General features: G+C 44.5%; 5 protein-coding genes across 9 annotated transcripts; 1 reads left to right on the plus strand and 4 right to left on the minus strand.

Moving 5' to 3' along the window:
- Window positions 1-601: 601 nt before the first annotated feature.
- On the plus strand, window positions 602-7,001 carry zbtb41 (zinc finger and BTB domain containing 41). 2 transcript variants are annotated; one of them, XM_068339964.1, is made up of 11 exons: window positions 602-736; window positions 1,200-2,414; window positions 2,844-3,051; window positions 3,139-3,208; window positions 3,311-3,458; window positions 3,544-3,673; window positions 3,750-3,845; window positions 3,915-4,021; window positions 4,094-4,199; window positions 4,287-4,375; window positions 5,852-7,001. In XM_068339964.1, exons 2-11 carry the CDS (start codon window positions 1,208-1,210, stop codon window positions 6,466-6,468), a joined length of 2,778 nt encoding a protein of 925 aa, XP_068196065.1. In that variant the 5' UTR covers window positions 602-736; window positions 1,200-1,207; the 3' UTR covers window positions 6,469-7,001. The 2 variants fall into 2 exon arrangements, with proteins under 2 accessions (XP_068196065.1, XP_068196064.1); XM_068339963.1 differs by having other exon boundaries at window positions 3,915-4,199.
- A 177-nt stretch (window positions 7,002-7,178) lies between these two features.
- On the minus strand, window positions 7,179-9,858 carry LOC137611845 (complement factor H-related protein 2-like). The gene is made up of 7 exons (XM_068339966.1): window positions 9,659-9,858; window positions 9,361-9,552; window positions 8,831-9,010; window positions 8,517-8,708; window positions 8,063-8,233; window positions 7,498-7,523; window positions 7,179-7,372 (listed from the first exon to the last, which is right to left on the minus strand). Exons 1-6 carry the CDS (start codon window positions 9,714-9,716, stop codon window positions 7,513-7,515), a joined length of 804 nt encoding a protein of 267 aa, XP_068196067.1. The 5' UTR covers window positions 9,717-9,858; the 3' UTR covers window positions 7,179-7,372; window positions 7,498-7,512.
- A 1,153-nt stretch (window positions 9,859-11,011) lies between these two features.
- LOC137611846 (complement factor H-related protein 4-like) lies at window positions 11,012-13,040 on the minus strand. The gene is made up of 7 exons (XM_068339968.1): window positions 12,819-13,040; window positions 12,528-12,719; window positions 12,251-12,292; window positions 11,965-12,126; window positions 11,738-11,893; window positions 11,283-11,308; window positions 11,012-11,191 (listed from the first exon to the last, which is right to left on the minus strand). The coding sequence occupies exons 1-7, from the start codon at window positions 12,874-12,876 to the stop codon at window positions 11,180-11,182; spliced, it is 648 nt and encodes a 215-aa protein (XP_068196069.1). The 5' UTR covers window positions 12,877-13,040; the 3' UTR covers window positions 11,012-11,179.
- A 392-nt stretch (window positions 13,041-13,432) lies between these two features.
- Window positions 13,433-16,408, minus strand: LOC137612582 (coagulation factor XIII B chain-like). 4 transcript variants are annotated; one of them, XR_011038853.1, is made up of 7 exons: window positions 16,278-16,408; window positions 16,040-16,178; window positions 14,589-14,639; window positions 14,347-14,508; window positions 14,099-14,257; window positions 13,766-13,785; window positions 13,433-13,635 (listed from the first exon to the last, which is right to left on the minus strand). XR_011038853.1 is itself a non-coding variant. In XM_068341178.1 (7 exons), exons 1-7 carry the CDS (start codon window positions 16,333-16,335, stop codon window positions 13,624-13,626), a joined length of 522 nt encoding a protein of 173 aa, XP_068197279.1. In that variant the 5' UTR covers window positions 16,336-16,408; the 3' UTR covers window positions 13,433-13,623. The 4 variants fall into 4 exon arrangements, 2 of the variants coding, with proteins under 2 accessions (XP_068197279.1, XP_068197278.1); XR_011038852.1 differs by having other exon boundaries at window positions 16,030-16,178; XM_068341178.1 differs by having other exon boundaries at window positions 14,234-14,257; window positions 15,984-16,178.
- A 662-nt stretch (window positions 16,409-17,070) lies between these two features.
- Window positions 17,071-22,698, minus strand: LOC137611907 (complement factor H-like). The gene is made up of 12 exons (XM_068340068.1): window positions 22,550-22,698; window positions 22,298-22,477; window positions 20,720-20,899; window positions 20,374-20,565; window positions 20,021-20,122; window positions 19,854-19,952; window positions 19,658-19,723; window positions 19,495-19,542; window positions 19,164-19,325; window positions 18,902-19,063; window positions 17,394-17,419; window positions 17,071-17,265 (listed from the first exon to the last, which is right to left on the minus strand). The coding sequence occupies exons 1-12, from the start codon at window positions 22,605-22,607 to the stop codon at window positions 17,233-17,235; spliced, it is 1,308 nt and encodes a 435-aa protein (XP_068196169.1). The 5' UTR covers window positions 22,608-22,698; the 3' UTR covers window positions 17,071-17,232.
- Between the last annotated feature and the right edge of the window lie 1,073 nt (window positions 22,699-23,771).

Genomic DNA, 23,771 nt, shown 5'->3' on the forward strand with positions numbered 1-23,771 from the left:
CCTTTATTGCATGTACCAGTTTGGATAAAAAATGTACTGCAGTGATTTCTCAATATTTATGTAAATAAATAGTACAACTAACATTTTATAACGTGATAGGTTTATGTTGTAATAGAATTATTATTATCATCATCACATTAAAAAAAACAACACCTTAGAGGCATTAATCGTTTTTCTTTAGTGGTAGCAGCAGAAACTCACCTCTCTACTTTTACTTTCAAGCCCAGTACTCAAATGTTTGTTTTTGATTTTGTAATAGTGTTTTAAATAGTTTTTTTTTAAAATGTTTTCAAATGTACTTTTTACTCATTGTAGTTCGCTGGAGAGCACAAGCTGCTGTACAACTACATTACCCATGAGCGCCGGGTGCAGACCTTCGCGTGAGCCTTACGTGAACGTCTCCTCTTTAATTTTATATTCAAAATTAATTTTATATTCCTACACATATGAGTAAATATGAATTTATTAGTTGTATTTAAATCGATTTATATGTGCGGTTATATTTGCAGGACTATTTTCTATTTTCGCTCGACTATTTTCTATTTTCGCTTCCGGATACTGAAATTGACGTCACGGGACTCAAACTGTATCAGCCAATAGGCGGCCGGCTTGTTACGGCGTCCGACGTTCCGACCAGGATGAGAGTCGTTACTTCTATCCAGGATATTATTCCTGTTTCTTTTCCTTCCACCTGCGGGCTGTTTTGTTCTCTATTAACGCGGATTTTCTCTCCCAGGTAAGATTTAAACGGAACGTTTGGACGTTTGCTAACCTTCATTTCCGGGGAAGCAGCAGAGGTCGTTTGTCAACAGTCTCCTCGGAGGGGGCCCGCCCGTCAGACTGATAACACATAATGGGGGTCCTTGAGGTGGGAGCGGAGTGTCCGAACGGATCGCCGGTATTAAACGATGCAGCTAGGCTTGTGTTAGCTTGATGTAAAACACAAATAAAGGTTTTTTTTAATTGAACTGCATTAACCAGTATTCAGTTATGACGTCACATATTTATCTCGATTTAGAAAGAGGAGAAATATGAACAACTTTAACGTTATTGGTGACACAAAACATTTCAGGCAGCAGGAATCCTCCTCCTGATGGAACGGTGCAACCTTTGGATGACATCATCATGCTAGCATCACATGCTAATCCTTGCACACATGAAACCTGTTACCTGGAGATGTTTCTCCTCTTCTCCTCCAGGCACACCGATGAAGAGGAGGCCTTGTAATCCCCTGCGACCCAAACGCAGCCGGCGGACCGGCGCCGCGGCAGAGGATCCCCTCCCGGACTCCCACGCCTCCCCGACCTCTGAACCTGTTCCAGGGCCGACCTCTGAACCCGTTCCAGTGCCGACCTCTGAACCCGATCCGGATCCGACCTGTGAACCCGTTCTGGAGCCGATCTCACACATCCGACACCTGGCCATGTCCCAGCACGGCCGCAGCCTCCTGAGGTTCCTGAACGAGGACCGGACCCGGCAGCGGTTCTGCGACGTGTCCGTGTCCGTGGGGGGGAAGCTCTACAGCGCCCACAAGGTGGTGCTGGCGCATGGGAGCAGCTACTTCCACGCCGAGCTGTCCAAGAACCCGGCTGTGGCCCAGGTGACTCTGGACCACGTGGAGGACTCGGTGTTCCAGCACCTTCTGGGCTTCTTGTACACCTCTGAGTGCGTCGTCATGGAGACGGACCTGCCGGCTCTGACGGCGGCGGCTCGGTTCCTGGACATGATGGACGTCCTGAAGCTGCTGTATGAAGATAAGGACGACCAGCCGGCGCCGGAGATCCAGGTGGAGGAGGATGTACGAGGGTCTCCTGAGCCGGAGGTGACCTCCGCAGACTCGCCGGCGGGCGACCCGGACCTGCAGAACCCGCCTCAAGCGCCTTTCGGTGGACGTGTTGGCACTGAGGACCCGTTGCAGGTGCGGCTGCTCGAGATCCAGAACGACACGCCGCAGGAAACGAAGATGGACGTTCAGAAGATCGCCGTGACGCGTCGATCTGCCCGCCGGAGGACACCCACCAAGTACCAGAGAGTCGATGCGGAGCACGCCGTCAGCACTCCTGATGGGAAACACGGCGCTGTATCATCAAATGAGGACGCTAAAGGAAGAGGAGAAGAAGAGGGGAGGGCGGGGCCAAAGCAAACACCACTCCTGGACGCGAAGGACACGCCCACGGAAGAGGAAGAGGCGGCGGGAGCGATGGAGGACACTTCCGCCCGGCAGGAAGTCGATGAGGTAGAAGGGGCGGAGCTCCAGGCCTTCGGAGAGGTGGAGGCGTGTCCGGCGTCGGCAGCGGCAGGAAGCTCCGCCCACAGCCCGGTTTACCCAGAGGGCCTTGCTCCGGTCATCATTCAGACATCCAGCAAGAAGACGCTCAAGTGCCCCAAATGTGACAAGACGTTTGACCGAGCAGGTGGGAAGCAGAGGGGGCGGGGTCTGCAGGAGGGGGCGGGGCCATCCATACATTTATAGAGTATAGTGTTTCTGTTATCCTGGAATTAATTTGTTCTGATTTCAACTGTCATTCGTTTCTCTTCCGTACGACTTCCCCGGCTTCACGGGGGGTTTCTGGAATCTATCCCAGCAGCCTTAGCGGTACTTTAACTTTCACCACCGGTTAAATTATAGTCTTTAGTTTGATTTATTTTTGCAGCAAACATTTTAAAATCCAAAGTTTTAGTTTTAAATGATAACAAATGCAGAAAAAAAAAAATCAAAATCGGTCAAATTCATCTTTACTAATCAGTTTAAAGCTGTTTGATCGATCGCTGCCATCTTCTGGCGGTAGTGCTGTATTACAACCAGGCCGCTCACTGACGTTCGTTCTCCTGGTGTTCCACAGGGAAGTACGAGAGCCACACCAGGGTTCACACAGGCGAGAAGCCATTCCAGTGCGACGTGTGTCTCCAGCGCTACTCCACCAAGTCCAACCTGACCGTTCACAAGAAGAAGCACGCCAGCGACGCCCCCTTCCAGAAGAAGGAGCACAAGTGCCCCTTCTGCAGCAAACTCCACGCCAGCAAGAAGACGTTAGCCAAGCATGTCAGAAGGTGAGACCCCCGGAAAAAAAACAAACAACACACGAGAAAGGAGTTCAGCAGGTTTTCCTCCTGATGGTGTCTCCTCTGTCCCACCAGGTTCCACCCAGAGCACATTCAGGAGTTCCTCACCAAGAGGAAGAGGAAGAGCGAAGGCTGGAAATGTGCTGTAAGAATCATTTTTGGACGCAATTTTTTAAAGTCACAATAATCTGAACGTTCAGAAGAGGTTTGATGATGAGTACATGAACTTTGAACCCATCTGACCCAGATCTGTCTGAAGACCTTCACCCGCCGGCCTCACCTGCAGGAGCACATGATCCTCCACACCCAGGACCGACCCTTCAAGTGCTCCTTCTGCGACGAGTGCTTCAAGTCCAGGTTTGCCCGTCTGAAGCATCAAGAGAAGTACCACCTGGGTAAGAAACGGAAGGGATCTACCCCCACCCACCCCCCCGTGCTGCAGAATGCAAGGACGACGCTGTTTAACCCTCTCGTTTCCAGGCCCGTTCCCATGCGAGATCTGTGGCCGACAGTTTAACGACACAGGAAACAGGAAGAGGCACATCGAATGCACGCATGGAGGCAAAAGGAAGTGGACCTGCTTCGTTTGTGGGAAATCTGTACGAGAGAGGTACGTCGTTGCGTTCCGGTTACGTGACTGGAGCCAGACAACATCCTGATTCTTTTTTTTTTTTTTTGGTGGACAGGACAACCCTGAGGGAGCACCTGAGGATCCACAGTGGGGAAAAGCCTCACCTGTGCAGCATCTGTGGACAAAGTTTCCGTCACGGCAGCTCCTACAGGTGAGGTTTGAAGATCGGCGGCGACGTTAGTGGAGTAACCCAGAATGAGTCCAATCGCTCTTTCCACAGGCTCCACCTCCGCGTTCACCATGACGACAAGCGCTACGAGTGCGACGAATGCGGGAAGACCTTCATCCGCCACGACCACCTGACCAAACATCAGAAGATACACTCGGGTGCGGGTTCTCGTGTAATTTTCATCGTTTCCTGTCAGGATGTAGGGTTAAATGAACTCCTGTGTGCTGCAGGTGAGAAAGCGCACCAGTGTGAAGAGTGTGGGAAGTGTTTCCGGCGCCACGATCACCTGACGGTTCACTACAAGAGCATTCACCTGGGAGAGAAAGTCTGGCAGAAGTACGGATCTGGTTCCTCTGCTGTTTGTTCTTGAAATTTTTCAAGCTTCACTTTGAGTTTCTTTGTTATGGAGAATCTTTTTCTCAGGTATAAATCGGCCGTGCATCAGTGCGAGGTGTGCAAGAAGGAATTCAAAGGGAAGTCGAGTCTGGAAATGCACTTCAGGACACACTCAGGTAGGAATAAACCAGCAAACATGGATTCTGTTGATTTAACATGACTAGATAGATTCTATCAGGGGGGTCAAACTCATTTCCACTGAGGGCCACATCAGCATGATGGCTGTACTCAAAGGGCCAGATGTAACTAATAAATGTAACTAAATGTAACTCATTGTAATGTAACTAAATGTAACTACTCCTTAATGTAACTAATAAATGTAACTAAATGTAACTCAGTGTAATGTAACTAAATGTAACTACTCCTTAATGTAACTAATAAATGTAACTAGATGTAACTCAGTGTAATGTAACTAAATGTAACTACTCCTTAATGTAACTAATAAATGTAACTAAATGTAACTCAGTGTAATGTAACTAAATGTAACTACTCCTTAATGTAACTAATAAATGTAACTAAATGTAACTCAGTGTAATGTAACTAAATGTAACTACTCCTTAATGTTAAATAACTGAATTTCTGACTGATTCTAGTTCCAAACATTACAGTTAGACAGAAAAAAACATGTTTGTTTGTTTCTCTGTTCTAACATAAATCCTTTTAATTTGTCGGGTTATTAAACCCACAGAACTCCATATTAGTATATAAATAAAAAGTAAAATATAAAAAAATATATACTTCTGTTTGATTAGTATATATAAAAAAAACAATCAACGATCAAACTATCAATGCAGAAAGAGAAATAACATCAAACACAAGTTAGGACATTAACTTTGTTCACGAGGTTTTTGTCACAGTTGAAATGGGTTTAATTAATGCATTGTGGGAAATGTAGTTTTTGGAGAAAGCACAATTTTGACCTACAGTATTTTCCGCACGATAAGGCACACCTAAAAGCCTTTAATTTTCTCAAAAACTGACAGTATAACAATAGTATTATAATCCAGTGCACTTTATATATGAAATTTTGTAAAATAGGCCATTCATTGAAGGTGCGTCTTATAGTCCAGTGCGCCTTATAGTGCGGAAAATACTGTATTTATTTTTAAACACTCTTACCTTTTATGCTCTCGTGGGCCACATCAAATAATCTGAAGGGCCACATTTGGCCCCCGGGCCTTGAGTTTGACACACGTGAGCTACGGTTCTATAGTGGAATGGGCTAGACCAGACCGCAATGACCAGATCTCGCCTCTAGGGGTCAGGCTTATCGGATTCCAGAGCCATTCTAGCTGATGTCCCGTAAACAAAACTGGACCACACGTCCACGTCCGTTTTATCTTCAGAATGTCATCAAGTCATTTTTATCCGGGCGTTTTGACGTCAAACAAATCGGAACTAGAATGAAGCTATCCCAAGCTTAAGTCGGAATTAAATAAACTCGACTCGGTACAGAAGTGTGTGGATGATGAGTTTGTGGATGTTAAGTCCACAAAACTCATCATCATTTTGTTGGAGGGGTGTAGTCAGGCTAGGCTAACCCGACTAGACCCCTCCCACCTCATGCCCACGTGTCATGTGTTCACCCGTAGGTGAGAAGCCCCACCGGTGTCCCGAATGCAACCAGACGTTCCGGATCAAGAAGACGCTGACTAAGCACATGGTGATCCACTCGGACGCCCGCCCCTTCAACTGCCCCCACTGCAGCTCCACCTTCAAGAGGAAGGACAAGCTGAAGTACCACGTGGACCACGTGCACAGCCCCCGCTTCGGCGACCCGCCCCTGGCCGCCGCCCCCGACCACAAGGCCGCCCCCGTTCCCTTTGAGGAGCCGTCGAAGGCTTACCGCGCCGAGCCCAAGAGCTCCGCCCCCGCTAACGTCTGCGTTCCCGTCACGTTGATCCCCGTGCAGCTGGCGGGCGACGGGAACGACCACCGGGGGGCGTCGTCGCTGCCCTCACAGACTCAGAGCGTGGTGAACCTCCAGGCTCAGGGGGGGCAGCAGCAGCAGAACTCGGGGTACCCGGCCCCCACGGATCTGGCGTTCCTGGAGAAGTACACCCTCACCCCCCAGCCCACCAACATCGTCCACCCCGTCAGGCCCGAGCAGATGCTGGACCCCCGGGACCAGTCGTACCTGGGGGCGCTGCTGGGGCTGGACTCCGCGTCCACGGTGCAGAACATGTCCAACAGTGACCACACCCACTGACCGACACGCCCCACTGTCACCACAAGTGAAGTAACTCTGTGTTTGGAGGGGGGGAGGAAGCAAATTCACCATTAAAAACCACCGTCTGCCAGAACGTTAAAATACAAAACCAAGAAGAAGGTTTTAAGTCCGTTTGGTGATGGATCACGTGATTCTGAATTTCTTCCTGTTGATTGGTCGATTTTCTTTCACGATGAACCGGGGTACGATTTATTTATAGTGACTCAAAAATAACCGCAGGACATAATTCAATCAATTTTGTCCCTTTCTGCTCTTATTCTGCTCTAATCCAGGACGTGTTGTGTCTTTAGTAATCATTTAATCCCGACTCTCTGGTTTTTACTGGAGTTTACTTTTTGCTGCCACAACAAAACTTTTATTGTAAGTTGTGTTGTACTCGCAAAAGAGTTTAACTTTTTTTCTTTTTTTTTCAGTTATTTTGTTGGATTTTAATAAATAATTTAATTAAATTAATTTATACAGTAAAAATGGAAACATTTGCTTGATCTCAAAGTCTTATAGTAATATTAGAATGATTTGTCTTCTACAAGGAACTGGTTTGATGGAAAATAAATATCAGTTGATCAATAACATTAAAAAGTCCTGTAATCCTGATTTAGATTAAGTGTGTGTGTGTGTGTGTGTGTGTGTGTGTGTGTGTGTTTACAGAAACAAATCAAACAGGCTCACTTGTTGGAGCTGAATGACTTTATTGATACGAGTCCTTTAAACTTTCTCCGTTTTTATCTATTGAATGAATTTACAATTAATCTGAAAATCCAGAAATGCATTAAAAAAAGGAGCCGAGTCGTTTCTCTAAAGGATGACATCAGTTTTCCAGTTTGTTGTGACGTCACAATAGTCGCTCTTCTTCTTTGCTATGAAGCCTGAGCAAGAATTGTGTCTATAAAGTAAAATAAAACGAGATTTAAAAGCAGAATGAAACATGTAAATATGAACTATTAGTGAGAAAACAACATCATCAGCATAAAAGAGTAAAATCAGTTTAAATCCAGGATCAATACGTACCGCCTTCAGCTGGGACTAGTTACGACCTGGAAAATAAATGATAATTAACTCATTAATACTAGTAACAATTTTTAAATTAAAAATGTTAAATTACAATTGAAAAAGTAAATAATTAACTCATTAATACTAGTAATAATTTTTAAATAAAAATTGTTAAATTACAATAAAAAAATTAATGATAATTAACTCATTAATACTAATGACAATACTAACAATCACCGACATCATCATAGCGTGGGTAATAATTATTACTGTTATTATAAACTATTATTTATGCTTTATAAATAGTTATCTTTAGTTAGCATCTCTGCTAGCAGCTATGAGAAAGGAATGCCTCCTTGTCTTTATCCTTTACTTTATATTCAGGTTTATTAATTCGCTCTAATCTGGATTATGATCAGATTACATTGTTTGCCTGCAAGAAAACTAAAAAAAGTCAACAGATTTAGTGTTGTTTTTTTGTCGTGGCTCTCAGGTCAAGGGAGTGAGAGCTTTTAAAGACCATTTAACCTGTTCTGAAGCACATCAGGACTGTTCTGGTTTATTTCCCAGCACTGATTCTTACATCTGGACAGAGTCGGGGTCCCATCGGTGCACTGGGCGTCAGAATAACGCGGCGTTCTCCAACTCGATCGCCACACACATTCCAGCTTCATGACATCTCCACCTTTTATTCGCTGGACTCCTACAGGCATTAACTCTGGATATAAATGAGTGTCCAGATAACAGAAGGTGGCTGCAAGAAGAAACACAAAGACGTGTTTGTTATTGGTCTGAAAATGTTTAGAAGGACCTCAGATTTAAGATAAATTGTTGTTGTTGAAGTGATGATAGTATTGGCAGTTCTTAAGGATTCCCACGATGCATTCTGGTATTCAATGCTGAAATATTGATTACACAACTTCATAGCAGAACCAACATTTCTTAAAATGACTTTTGATTTATGATGAAGCATAACTGCTGTCTGTAAACGTTCAGGTCTATATAACGATATGTTTAGTCTTATATCTTCCACTCACTGCAGGTCGGTGCTTCTGTCCAGCTTCCATCTCTGCACTTTATTGACGTTTTATTGTTCACTCCTTCTAAAGTGTATCCGTCTTCACACTCATAGTGTAGTTCTGAATTTGTAGGAAACAATTCCTGGTATTTCTGAAGGATGATGACGGCGTGGGGAATTTCAGGAGGTGCTCCACATGCACGGCTGCTTCCTTTAAATAAGAACTAAATCATGAATCACAACACTGATGGACGCTGAGCTGCTGCAGCTGTGATTCAGAGCAGTTAATATTATATTTGTGGTTTTATTTAACGTTAAGGGATGAAGGCGTACTCCTACAGACGGGCACGGGGGACCAGGTTCCATTCCTGCACATGGCTGAAGCGCTGGGGGCCCCGAGCTCGTAGCCTTCATCACATCCTATCGACAGCTCGGCGCCGTCCCGGTACCAACCGCCGCGGGGCCCCAGAGGGTTTCTGTTGGCAACCGTTGGAGGAAGACAAGCGGTTTCATCTGAAGGAAAAAAGATCATCGGTACAAACAGATCGTGATTCGTTCTATTTGAGCGATTCCCTCTTCTCTGCTTCATTCGATGATTTCTTCGAAAACATTTGAGTTTGCATGAATTTGATAAATTTCATAACTTGTTTTAAAAACTTTTCAATTTTTTCACAACATTTCAATGTTGTGAAAAATGATAAGATCATGAAGTTGTGAAACTAATTTGATTTAAATTTAAATGTAATTACTGCCCATTTTTAAAAATTTTTTGTAATAATCTGTTAATCTCTTTCAGATTGACACAATTATCCCTTATTAAAATTTACAAAATTTCACAGCTGCTCTCCGTAGACGCGGGTTACCTATACACTGTGGTTCTGGAGTCCACATTCCGTTCACACATGTGCTCGTCGCCCACCATTCCTCCCCCACCGGTTTGAACCCCCCATCACAGGCGTAACTGAGACTGGATTCTTCAGGGTAACTTTCTTGCACAGGAATAAAATAACCGTCATTCAGGCGGGGAGCATGACAGCCCTGAGATGGGACTTCCCCTGAAAAAACCCCACAATATTTAATATATAAAATATATAAGAATCATATTTAATATACTGTAATTTGCAAAAGATGATTGTAAATCAGAGAACTGGACTTTCTTACCGTGCAGCGCTCCAGGAAACCAAAGCAGGAGAAGAAGTCTGAGGTACGTCCGACTCATTTTGGGAACAATTCACTGACGACCCAGAAGCACGAGTTCAGTTCAGACCTGGACGGATCAATAACTGTCAAGCATTCCCTGAATGATAAGAGAGTCAACACGGCATCAGGGTCAGAGGTCACTGCCACCACCTGGCTTCCAGGTACAAACACATTTCATGTGTTTGGCTCAGAACAGCTGAGTTTTGTCTTTATTCCCTATAAATAAAGTGATTACATGGTTTTACGATTGATTTATTTTCCCAACGTGACCAAAACTGTTTGTTTTTCATGCACATATCTAAAGAGAGATGGTCTCATCATGTTCTAGAAAACACCTCTGTTTCACACACATGTTCAAATATGTGAGACATGATGAAATTGATTCCTGTCCATCAGAAACTCTTTATTTTGGAAAGTCATGAGTTTGTTTAGATTTCATGTTGGTCACCTGGTCAGGATTATGAAATACTGACTTCAGTAAGGAGGGTGGGATTCTCCCCATGATGCTTTTAATTGTAAGATTTTGTTTTTTTAAATTAACGGTGCAGCGTCTGCAGTGATGCGGACTCTGTATCGGTCTGTCGTGGTGAAGAAGGAGCTGAGCCGAAAGGCAAAGCTCTCGATTTACCGGTCGATCTACGTTCCTGCCCTCACCTATGGTCACGAGCTATGGGTCGTGACCGAAAGAACGAGATCCCGGATACAAGCGGCCGAAATGAGTTTCCTCCGTAGGGTGTCCGGACTCTCCCTTAGAGATAGGGTGAGGAGTTCGGCCATCCGGGAGGGACTCAGAGTCGAGCCGCTGCTCCTCCGCATCGAGAGGAGCCAGATGAGGTGGCTCGGGCATCTGGTTAGGATGCCTCCTGGACGCCTCCCTGGTGAGGTGTTCCGGGCACGTCCTACCGGGAGGAGGCCCCGGGGACGACCCAGGACACGCTGGAGAGACTATGTCTCCCGGCTGGCCTGGGAACGCCTTGGGATTCTCCCGGAGGAGCTGGATGAAGTGGCTAGGGAGAGGGAAGTCTGGGCTTCCCTGCTTAAGCTGCTGCCCCCGCGACCCGACCCCGGATAAGCGGAAGGGAATGGATGGATGGATGGATGGATGGATAAATTAACGACACTGCCTTACAGTAACTTTACCCTTAAAGGCCATTTTTAGGTTAGAAGTTTTCGACAACCAATGATGGCTCACTATTTGGCAAGATGAAAATACTGCTGCACATTTCTGTCTATTTATAAAAACAATCATATCATGTTTATTTTCTCAGATTTAATGGAACCAAAAAAAGATGAAATAAACATTAATAACACACATGACAAATTGCAGGATTCTTTAATCACAGGTTTTCTGGTACAGATAAGAAAGTTGAGAAATACGTCAAAATCACGAAGAAGAACAAAAAGCACTTATTGGACAGCAGAAAATCCAAAAAATTTTGTTGAAAGTTTCCAGTCTGTGATGCGTCCAGTTGTGATGGAGCCTCAGCAATAATGCTGTCAGAATGACATCACATAAAACTGTTAGAATCCTCCATACGAATGAATAATCAAACACCTTAAGTAAAAGGTTTTGGAGAACACTCACCATGTATACGTCGTACTGGGTGCAGCCTGAAAGCAGAGCAGGAGCAGCTTCTTATTGACATGGAAACCAGAGCGACTGAACCACCATGAGTTTGACTCAGCACAGGATCAGAACTCACAAAAACAACCCAACACTTCAATTTAGAGCAACTTCCAGTGAAGAGTTAGAGAAACGGCCCCAAGATGTGCTGGCGATACATCCAGAGTGTACCCCAACTGTCGCCTATAATCAGCAACCCCCCCCCCCCGCCCCCGAGAACCGAAGGTGGACTGAAGATGAGACGACCGTGAACGTCTCATCTTCAGTCGCTTTTCCACCTTTCTTGTGGTTAAGAAAAAATATGGATGGATGGATGGATGAATGGAAGATAGATGGATGGATGGATCCTCGACTGAGGTTTGAACCTGGCATTGATCCTAGCAACAATGACACGAGGAGCTGATAGAAATACTCACATTTGGAAAGACCCATTTGTCCGTTGTGACACTTGCCAAAAGTGTAATAGCCAGAGAGTGCACATTCAAAGTGGCCGTTCTGGCCTTCTTTTAGGTACGTAACTCCTGCATTTTTTAACTCTGGGTTTGCGTCGGTGTCCACCACACAGTAGTTGTCTGCAGAACAGAAGCAACAAGTCACTCCAGCTAATGTCTTCAACAGTCCTTCAGAGATCACTCAGGTGTACCTTCACAGGTGGGTATTTCTGTCCACATGCCATCGCCGTGACACATCACCTTCTCTGGCCCCCATAGTTTGTAGTAAGTATTGCATTGGTATTTTAAATGCATTCGATCAGCTTCCACAACAACGCCGTGAGCGACGACGGGCTGGCTACCGCACAAGGAGACTGGAATATGAAAAATAAGAAGGAAGAAAGAATTTGATGGAGTTAAATACCTTAAAATTTCCAGCAACCCTCTGCTGGATGTCGTAGAGGTAATATCTGATACGTGAAAAACAAACTTCTTCACCTGAAATTTGAGATCCGGTTCGGTAAGCGCTCGATCCGTAGGCTGCAGGGTGCAGACGAACACAGTCAGCATCATGTTCTCATTTCTTCAGGCTGTTTGCACATGTTTGATACCAAGATTTTTACGTGTAAAGACAGAAAAGCTGTCTCTGATATGGTTAAATCATGAATAATTAAATTGCATATTCATCCAGCATAACATTAGAGGTGAAGACATGATCCAAACAGATGAGACATTTCATGGCTTTACGGTCATTATCTGACCCTTCAACACCTACATGTACATTGCGGCGTATGAGACCATCTGCCATTCAGACATCTGACTTTTGCCCACCAACTGTCCACGGCTGCTTTATATCCATCATTACAATTGTAGACCAGGGTCATTCCATGAGGGTAAGACGTCTTTTGAGGGGCCAAGACACCCCCATTCAGTGTGGGAGCAGCACAGGGCAGCCTGTCACGTTGTGCTACGACGCAGTCACAGACAGTGTTTTTCATTGGTATCTATTTTAGCATTTACGAGATGTAAATATACGTGAAACCGTTCATTCGTTAAATGTTCTCACCATGCAGAGCTTCAGGAATCCAAAGCAGGAGAAGAAATCCGAGATGTCTGCTGTACATTTTGTCAGGGATCTAATCCTGCAGTCGAGCTGAGCGTCTAAATCAAATCTGATCAGTTAATTATTGCTGAGGATCCTCAACATTTGAGTAAACACACACTTCATGCTGTTGGTCTGGAGCCAAGAGGTCATTGGTCAAGTAGACTGAAAGCTCGTGCGCAGCACAATAATTTTGATTTTAAACTTTAAAATTCCATTTACAGTATATTTCAAGTTGTTACCATGAGAAAGAAACTTAATTTTTTGTAAAATGCACATTCTACTACCAGAAAACCAACATATCATTCCGCCCCTCTGCTGAAACCTGTTTGGGTTCAAATTCCTGATGATTTCCCGGACTGGCTTGATCAGAGGTCAGTTAGCGACCTTGCCAAAGATTGTCACGGTGTTGACTCGGTTTGATTGTAATATTAAGATACTGGAACTATTGGTTATTTAAAGTCATGTTTATTGCAAGGACTGTTCTAAACAACATGCTGGGTTGGAAACGGGTTTTGAGTTGAGAAGGAAGAAAGGTTCTGAACGAAGTGCACAAAACATGACACGAACATACCTGCTACGATTTCTCGTGAACATTTTATTGAAGGCCAAACATATTACAGCCATGTTTCGAAGTAATGATTATGTCTTTGGCATTTCAGTTCCAAAGAAAAAAATCTGTCTCTCATTCTTAGACAAAGAGAGATTTTTTTTGGTAGGTGTGTTCCTTGGTGGAAGAAGACTTCACCATCACTCCTTTGTTGTTTCCTTAGCAGTATTCCTGGTGACAAGATAGACCATCAATAAGAATTTTAACAGCTGATTACTTCACATAAAACCAATCAATAGATTAACTGATAATATGAAAGACGAATGAAGAAAAAAATGAAGAAATGAAGAAAAACACTCACGATGCGAAATATTGGACAACCTAAAAGGAACAGAAGAACAGCAGTGAATATTTCATCTGATGGGTCAGTTCACACCAACATTTATTACTGAGGTCTCTATCATTCATGGTCTGCATTCATTCATACATAAAGACCTGAAAAAACAGGATTGTCATCATATAGGACCTTTAAAATATCCTGAACCCAATCCTGGAGAGCAAATATTTCTAGGCAGTATGTTAGGTCAAATAAAATTTAAAAGGCTGAACTGAAGTTGACAAAACCTAATTTAGAGGCTACTTATTTAGTATATTTATTATATTGTATTTTTTAGTATATTTAGTATGTACTTACACCTGCTGACAGTTAGCTGTCCGTCCACGCAGTTAGCTTTGGCAACAAAGTGATATCTTGAACAATGGAATATTCTACTCTCGCCGTTGTTCAGACGTACAGCATAAGGAATGTAAAGAGTCGATCCTAAATTACCAGCAGGAATGATGCAGAAGGCTTCTGTAGAAGGCAAACGACAGCGGCTTTCACATTAGTGTCCAAAGAAAAGCTACTCCAGCTACCATCTCTGACGTGACTTCTCTTTGTACCTCGGCAGGTTGGTATTTTAGTCCACATGCCGTCGTTGTAGCACATGACTTTCTCTGACCCCACCAGTGCGTACCCAGGTTTACAGCTGTACGTTATATACATTGGAGTGACTGTCATACCCCTCCAGTGAGGAATAATGGGATCATGTCCACACTTGGAGACTGAAATAGACCAACCAAAAGCCCATAAGAGGTACCATCTGATGCACGTCATGTATAAGACTTATTAATCAAAAACTTACCTTCAGTGAATCCAAGTCCAAGTCCGGCGCCTGGATCCGTCAGGTCAATGGCTGAAAGTGTCAAATACAGGCAAATAAGAGTCAGTGTGACGTTTCTAAGACTCCCACACCCGGGGGATTGACGGTAACTTGCAGTTGTAAATATGTCTAGGATAAAAACATTTAAACATTATCCCTGAAATACCTCCAAGGCACCAGGACTGAATGCTCCAGAAAAACGATCAACTGCGACACGATAAAGGATCGATCACTGATCGGTGTACCGTGGCGTTGTTCAAGTCAGAAACACAGAAATGGATGGTGGAGGTTTAAGGATGAAGGAATTGGTCGACAGCCTGTTGCTTCCAGAGTCTCAGTGTTATGAAGGTAAATCTGTGGAGCTGAGGACGAATCCACGATGTCCACAGATCACTACCGGCATCCCTACACTGATGGCAGACGGATTCAACAATGTTTAAACTAGATCCATTCCTTCCATCGAAGCCACCGCCGCCCCAACTGAGATGTGATTGGCCCATGAGGTGAGGTAGCTCATAGGCTCCTTTTGGACATTGTCCAGCTCTGCTCATGGACAAGTCTGACTTCTCCCTAGAGATGCAAACCAAGCTCTCACCTGTGTCACTCCGGGACAGGATGGCCCTCAATAACAGGCCCCCCACAGAGCAGAGCAAACAACATGACCAAATGTCTTTACCAGGTGCACAAAGCACATGTGTACTGGATGGACAATCTCCCACGCAGCCTTCGACACTGTGGAGGACTTTGAGACCAACCAGGCCAGTGGGACTCTTCTTCTTCTCCTTCATCTTGACGGACCCCACCGTTTTGGGACTTCTGTCTCAATATCTGGATTAGATCTAGCCCGTATTTCTAGTATTTCTCAACCTCACACACTCGCTGAACTTCTCTATCACCAGAGACGTGACGGTCCATGTCTACTAAGACAGCTCTGCAAGCAGGTTGTAGGTCTGGTAAGGTCTCAGGTCGGACACATATATGTTGGTGAAGACTTTTGGCGTACAGTGTTTAATGAGTTAAGGTGCTGTTAGCATTTAGCAGCCTGGTTCTATCATGACAATAATGACTTTGTGGGGACATTAGCGTGTGACCACAGCTGTGTCCAATCCACAGGAGTCAGGTCACAGTGGTCACATGAGTAAAAGACTTAACACTGTCTTAGCTACACACACACCTAGAAACCCACAGGCTACACTTAGAACATTCACACAAACCTGAACATTAACAATCCCATGAGCCTTGGTGCTCAGAACAGTCCTCAACCAGAGTGACCACTCCCTTACAAGAGATTTGTGGTCTTTGAACGGTGTCTAAACCTGCCTGTGGTGTCATCAACAAGAAGGCGGTAGAAATTGAAATGTTTAAATCAACACCTACGTGAACACTGTGGCGTGTGAGACCATCTGCCATTCTGACACTTAACTGATGCCCACCAACTGTCCACGGCTGCTGCTTTCAGTCCGTCTTCACAATTGTAGACCAGGGTCATTCCATGAGGGTAAGACTCTTCATGCGGGGCAAAGACGCCCCCCTCCAGTGTGGGAGCAGCACAGGGCAGCCTGTCATCTTGTGCTAAGACCCAGTCACAAATGAGATTAGTCGTCAGGGACTACACTGGAGTTTCAGACATTCAAATATACGTGAAAGCGTTCATTGTTTTAATATTCTCACCATGCAGAGCTTCAGGAATCCAAAGCAGAAGAAGAAATCCGAGATGTCTGCTGTACATTTTGTCAGGGAACTAATCCTGCAGTCGAGCTGAGCGTCTAAATCAAATCTGATCAGTTAATTATTGCTGAGGATCTACAAAATTTGAGTAAACACACACTTCATGCTGTTGATCTGGAGCCAACAGGTCATTGGACAAATATATTTAAGCATACAGGAAGCTCCTACGTAGCACAACGATGTTGTTAAACTTTGTTCACGTCCGTAACTTAAATGCTAAGGCATCTTTACACCAGTTTTGACTATCAAACCATGTTTATGGTTATGTAACATTACAGAGTGAGTTTTAGCGTGTTAGTCTAATAATAATCTGTAAACTTTTGGTTAGGAAGGCAGAGTGACCACAGGTGAACCCTCCACCCACAGAATTAAGAAGTAAATTCTGCATTTAATCTGACATTTGCAGGCAAAATAGTTTTTAATTCTCTTAAAACCATGTTTTGGTTACCATCACATTAACCTAGCATGTTGTCCTGTAATAATTTGACCAACTGGAACAGAACTACCAGAAAACCAACAGATCATTCACCCCCTCTGCTGAAATGTTTGGTTACAGTTCCAATTTCCAATGATTTCCCGGACTGGCTTGATCAGAGGTCAATAAGTTGCCCCAATGAGTCGCCTTTGCCAAAGATTAGCATTGTGTTGACTTGGTTTGATTGTAATATTATTAACAGATGTATTCGTTATTTATGTAGGAAACCACATACAGACAAAAATACTCAGAGTCTCCGACAACGTTTCTCACGTACATTTTATTCATGCTACTGGATTACATTCATGTTTTCACAGTCAGTGCTGAATATGTCCAAAACAAGTATGAGATGCTTTTTCGGTGTGTGTCGATGTTTTCTGGAGCAATCATTTCAAATCATCGCCTTTGAAGTGAGTCCAGTCGTCAATGCGTTGCTTGTATTTCTTTGCAAAGATTCTGATTACAACACAGAAGATAAACAACCAGGTTAACACTGGATTCATTCGTGTAAAGCTGGAGACCAAAATGAGAAAATACAAACATTAATTAATCATGGAATTTTCTGAACAAATCAAGAGTCTCACCACTGAATGTGTAGCTCCCAGACAACCTAAAGGAAACGGAACAACAGCGGGGGTTACAGTTGAGGGTTAAATTCACACACGTTAAACACGCACACGCTGATTCTTCGCCTTATCGTGATGGAGAGGTTTGTTTGCCCTAAGGGTCTGAGAGCTATGTTGTTGGGGGTCTTGTGCTCCTGGTAGGGTCACCCAAGGCAAACAGGTCTCAGGTGAAGGAGCAGACAAAGAATGGTTCAGAAGACCCCAAGAAAAAACATGGAGGGAGCAGAGTGACCCTGCCTGGAAGCCCGGGGCCCACGTCTGGAGCCAGTCCCGGACAAAGGGCCCATCAGCGAGCGCCTGGTGTTCGGGTCTGCCAAGGCCCAAAAAGGGAAATGTACCTTTACCCCACCCCTTTGGACCCACCACCCGCAGGGCAGACTAATGGGGTCGGATGTCGGACTCCATTGCTCTCTTGGGGGGATTTCAATGCACGCGTTGGCAATGATGGAGACACCTGGAGGGGCGTGATTGTCCTCCCTTATCTAAACCTGAGCGGTTTTATGTTGTTGGACTTCTGTGCTAATGGATTGTTCATAACTAACACCATGTTCGAACACAAGGATGCTTACAAGTGTACCTGGTACCAGAGCAGCCTGGGTCAGAGGTCAATGATCGATCTTGTGATCGTATCATCTGACCTTAGACCGTGTTTTGAGGGGCAGAACTGTCAGCTGATCACCACCTGGTGGTGAGTTGCGTCTGTTGGTGGGGTACACCTCGGGATAGACCTGGTAAGCCCAAACAAGTAGTGTGGGTGAACGTCTGGAGGAGGACTCTGTCCGCGAGGCCTTCAACTCACACCTTTGAAGGAGCTTCTCGTGCATCCCTGTGGAGGCTGGGGACATGGAACCTGATTGGTCTATGTTCAAAGATTCGATTGCTGAAGCTGCAGCTGAGAGCTGTGGTCTCAAGGTCTTGGGTGCCTCAAGGGGCGGTAACCCTCGAACACCATGGTGGACCCCGGTGGTCAGGGAAGCCGTCTGACTGAAGAAGGAGGCCTTCAGACGGCAACAAAGTTGTTCTGGAGGACTGTCCGACACCTCAGGAGGGGGAAACGGGGGCCCATCCAAGCTGTGTACAGGAAGGACGGAACCCTGGTGACCTTGATTGAGGTTGTTGGTCAGTGGAACAGTTTGAGGAACTCCTGAATCCAACTACCCCAACTGACCTAAGTGAAGGAGTTTAAGTATCTTGGGGTCTTGTTCACGAGTGAGGGAACAACGGAACGCGAGATTGGATGGAGAATCGGGGCAGCAGTCGCTTTATCGCACTGTTGCCAGTGGCTGAAACGGGCTTTCTCAGGCAGATAGCTGGTGTCTGCCTTAGAGACAGGGGGAGAAATTGCTTATTCTGCTATGATCATCTATCAAACTATTAGTAATCCAATGATGGAGAGTTAATATTTATACACAACAGGTTTGGTCACAATGGAAAGGCTAAAGTGAAGTTGCGTTAAAGGAACTTACATTTGGTTAAAGACACCCTTCCGTTCTTGCAGATAACCTCGCTGCTGTAAAATCTCCAAATACAAGGGAGAAACGTTTGTACTCCCTCATGAAGGTATTGAACTCCAGACACTAAAAGGCTGACCTCAGGATATACAGCAGGATCCAGGGCACAGAAAGCCTCTGTGATTGAAAAAAAATGAGCATAAAGAAGTGTTTGATTGTTAGACCAACATCTCTAAGCGACTCTTACGACTAGAAATGGCGGGAGACTTCTTAGTACCTTTGCAGATGGGCTGATGTGACCATTTACCATTGCTGAGACACCTCACAACGCCTGAATTATCTAGGGTGTAATATATAGTACACTGGTATTCCAAAAACATCTGATTCTCGTTCACAACGACAGCGTTTGGAACTGTTGGGTAGGCGCCACAGATGTTGACTGAAAGAGGAAACAGAACGGAATTACTGGTGATCGTATCTAACCACGTGTGGTGAGACTGCGTCGCTGTGAACTGATTCCAACTGGTGTTTCAACCCAGATCCTCAGTGGATACACAATCAGCCTCATGGTGGGCCAACGAGGAAATAAATGACTGAGAAAAACGTACTTGTTGTGAATGTGGGATTACAGTTTCTGTCATTTGAGTCTTGACATCCTGGAAGAAAGAGCACAGACATTCCAATGCGTGTGTGCGTAAAAGGATTCTTAAATCAACTTCATAACCACTATATTAATTTGTTCCTCGGACAATGATGATGATATGAATCGACCTCCAGCTGCTTGCGGTCTTCTGCTGCCTGATGTATCTCCACCATGTCCAGTACCTGGTGTGGAACCTGACATAATCCAGATTACACATTAGTGAATACTTCAATACTCCACTATGCATCCCATTGTCCGTAGATGTAGTGGATCCACCACGTCCAGGACTTCCTGCTGATATATATGTACATATTAATAAACTACCTCCAGCTGCAGGTGGTGTTTTGCTGCTAATGGATGTAGTATGAACCCTGTCTGCTCCGCCCACAGGTGATCCACCATGCCCAGTTCCTGATTGAGTTCCTTTAGACAGTGTGAAGGCAGTATGAGATTCTAGACTACATACACCTTTTAATGGTTTAATGATTTACCTCTGCCTGCAGGTTGGGTTTCAGTGTTAGAGGAGGTGGGGTCGTCCACACCTTTTTGCACCACCGCAGAAACTTCCTGTTCAGTAACTGGTTCAGTAACGCCTACGCAGAAAAACATGAGGAAAGGAAATGGTAAACTTTGGAGAAACGGAAGCTCTACTCTAGTCCTAACCCCTATCCCCAATCCTCAAATCGTAAACCCCTAACCACTAATCCCTAACCCTGAGCCTACCAGGTCTTGGCTTAGCTATTGGAACAAAAAATATTTGTGAACTGAAATAAATACCCTAACCCCCTGCTGCCATCTAAATCTTACCCATATCATTGAAAGACAATAGATGGGTGGTACTTACGGCATGTTGGGATGTCGACCCACACTCCATAGATACACGTGGCGTTTTGTTGTTTGCGTACTCCATCCAGAGTGTATCTGTCCTGACACTCGTAGAGCACCGTCGAATCGGCAGCAAACACACTCTTGTATCTCTGTTGAATGATGACGCCGTGATCGATTCGAGGCGGCTCGCCACAGGTGTTGCTTTTTCCTGCAAACAGAAGCACATCCGTCATCAGCAGACACAGATGCTGATGATTCTACCAGGACGGTTAGGATGTAGGATCCCTGTTCCGTCACAGTCGGAACGTTGCAGAGTGTGAACAGTACGAAGACGTGTCACCATCGGTTTCATCCTGACTTACTGTTGCAGACCAGCACAAGCGACCATGTTCCATTCGCACATTTGGCCGTGACCTTCTGACCTTTGGTTTCATATCCTTCGTGGCATCTGATCCTAATTTTCTCTCCTTGTTCATACGAACCACTTGGATTCACTTGGTAATCTGCGTGGAGTATCTCAGGTGGAAAGCAGTTTGTTTTATCTAAAGAATGAAAAAACACAGGTTTATTAACCAGCACAAGCTACTAGCAAGAAAGCGAAAACCACATTTAATATTTTTAAATTGCAAAAAATTTATTAAAAATAATATATTCACAAAATTAATCAAAAATATTATACTCACAATTAAAAACAGTTTGTGATTCAACTCTTCTGCTATACGGAGACAAGGATCAGTCCATTAAAACTTTTCAGTTTGAATCCCCAACATTAGAGAGGAACTGGAGACGTAATAAACCTGTCACTGATATTTTCTGTGTCTGAAACCACTGATTCAAGTTTACTTGTTAGCATGAGGTCAAATTAAATAATATTTTAGTAAAATCTCATGAATTATCTGTCCATCGATTCCATGTTCCACCTCGTCGAACTAATGTAATTTTACGCCAAAATGCAACACACTTCCTGTCAGTGGCACCACAGACAGGAAGTGACATCATTCAGGAGTTTGAAGAAGAGAAGTTCAAACAATGGGGCGTTTTAATTTTATTTTTATGACATTTTTGGCAAACTTTCCTTTCAAAACCTCAGTTAAGCGGAACATCTCCACCACATCATGCAAAAGAAAAAGAAAAAAAATGCGGAAAACAATTTTATAGTTTAATTTTCAAATTATATTTGTATAACTCATGATTTATTCATGCAGTTTTAGACTAACTGTGGTGTTAGCTTTTAGCACATCCAGAATTTCTGCCCTATTTTACATATTTCCACCTCAAAAAACAAAGAAAAGAAATAATAACATAAAAATCTATAAAATTTAAAAAAAAAAAAAATTAGAAAAAATTAAGGGGCGGCAGTGGCTCAGTGGTAAAGCGGGCGGTAGAGCGGGTCGTCCTATGATTTAAGATCGGCGGTTCGATTCCCGCTCCCGTCCCCCCAAAAATACCCGGAGGTGAGCTAACAGTGGGAGGTGTCAGCTCATCTCCGGAGCACTGCCGAGGCACCCTTGAGCAAGGTGCCGTCCCCTTTACAAAATTGCTCATTTGAGGCGCACCAAGAAGGAGCTGCCTGCCACTCTACCTCCCCTGCATGCCTACAGGCCCCTTTGTGTGTGTGTGTGATACAGGGGCCTGTACTCACATGTATGCATGCGTTTGTAATCAGTAGCTAGAGTGTGCTTTCTTAATTTCCCTTCGGGGATCAAACCAGTATATAAAATTAAAAATTAAAAAAATTAATAACAAAACCATTGTCATAATTTGCTAAAAGTCTTTCAGAAAATGGTGCCTGAGCTTGAAAAATGTGTTATTGCAAGTTTTTACATGTTCTGCATGGTCTGAAATTAAATAATTCCAAAGTTCAATCTGAACACTTTCCATGGAACGACCCACACACTGACGATTAACCCTTCATGTTTCCATCAGAGGCAGAAACTTACTGACACACTGCGGTTTAGGAACCCACGTCCCGCTCTGGCATGTGCTCGTCTCCCACCAGCTGTCTGCTGCTGGTTTGAATCCCTCATCGCACGTATAACTGATCCTGCTGCCGGGGGCAAAATTCTGGTTTTCAGGGATGAAGAATCCACTGGTGAGGTCAGGAGCGTCACAACCCTGAGCTGCAGGGAGCGGAGAACCAGCGGTGAGAGGGAGAATGAACACCACAGAAGAAAAGCCGTTAAAGTTCTCACCGTGCAGTCGTCCTGGAAACCAAAGCAGCAGCAGAAATCCAACACGGACGGCAAGCATGGTGCCGGGATGAGAAGCAGAGCAGGAAGAGTCGACTTCAGCCGGAGCACTGAACCACTGGTCGGGTTATTTCCCACAGCAGGTGACAAAGGTAGACTTTACAAACACACAGACACACAGACACACACACACACACACACACACACACACACGAGTGGGAGTGGTGTGTGTGTGTGTGTGAGTGCGGAGGGGATCAATACTGTGATCTGGCCTCAGTTTAAATATGTGGAGTGTGTGTGTGTGTGTGTCACATGTTGTTGGGAAATAAAACAACATCCTGCAAAATTTCTTCATCACAAAACAAAATGCGACCCATTGATTTATTTGCTTGAGAGCAGATTTCTGATTTTACGGGACGCTGTGTTCAAAGGTCGATGTGATGAAACCCCAAACATTCTGAACCAGGAGAAAACAGCTCTGAATGTATTGGAAGAACCTTTAAATAGCATTTAAAGCTGAGCTTTGGGACTCAACGCCGCTGTAATTCACACCACAGATGAAGGAGATTTGTATTGATCTCTCCTTCCTTCACTGATTGATGAGGAAACCTCTTCACCTTGTTGATGCAATTTAATTTTTAGTGAATACTGGACAAGTGAAATAAATATGGGTGGAGTTAGGAGCAGTGGGCGGGGCTTAAACAGGTGATGCTTTAAGGAGAGGTGGGGCGAGGGTCAGCTGAGTAAGTTAGTAGCGGTGAAAGAAAGAAGCTGTGAGTCAATTCGAATTTTTTTAAATAGAAAAAAAAAGCACATCACTGTTTCCATGGAAACAAGCCCAGATCGTCTCGTCTCACAGGATCAGACCGAACCGGGAGCTCATGAATAAAACAAGCAGGACAGGCAGGTTGTTTTCTATCAGGCTTTATTGTCTGTTTCCACATGATGACATAAAGACGTATTTCCCATCATCTTCCTCCTTTCAGACGTCACTGTGAGAGGAAGAGGAGGAGCGAGGTCATTGCATGACCGGGACAGGTGCTGGCCGAACCGGAGCTCGGGATTGACTGATCAATTTGGTGATTGGAAGTCGTCGTCAATCCGAACCTACGTCCTCCTCTCTGCTGGACGAGCTTTGGCTCCGACGGGTTTTTAATCATTTCTGTACATTCAGGACACCAACACCCGGAAATTAAAAAAAAAAAAAAAAAAAGACGTGTAGAGG

This window comes from Antennarius striatus, chromosome 18 (assembly GCF_040054535.1).
Source record: "Antennarius striatus isolate MH-2024 chromosome 18, ASM4005453v1, whole genome shotgun sequence".
In the NCBI taxonomy this organism is placed as follows: domain Eukaryota; kingdom Metazoa; phylum Chordata; class Actinopteri; order Lophiiformes; family Antennariidae; genus Antennarius; species Antennarius striatus.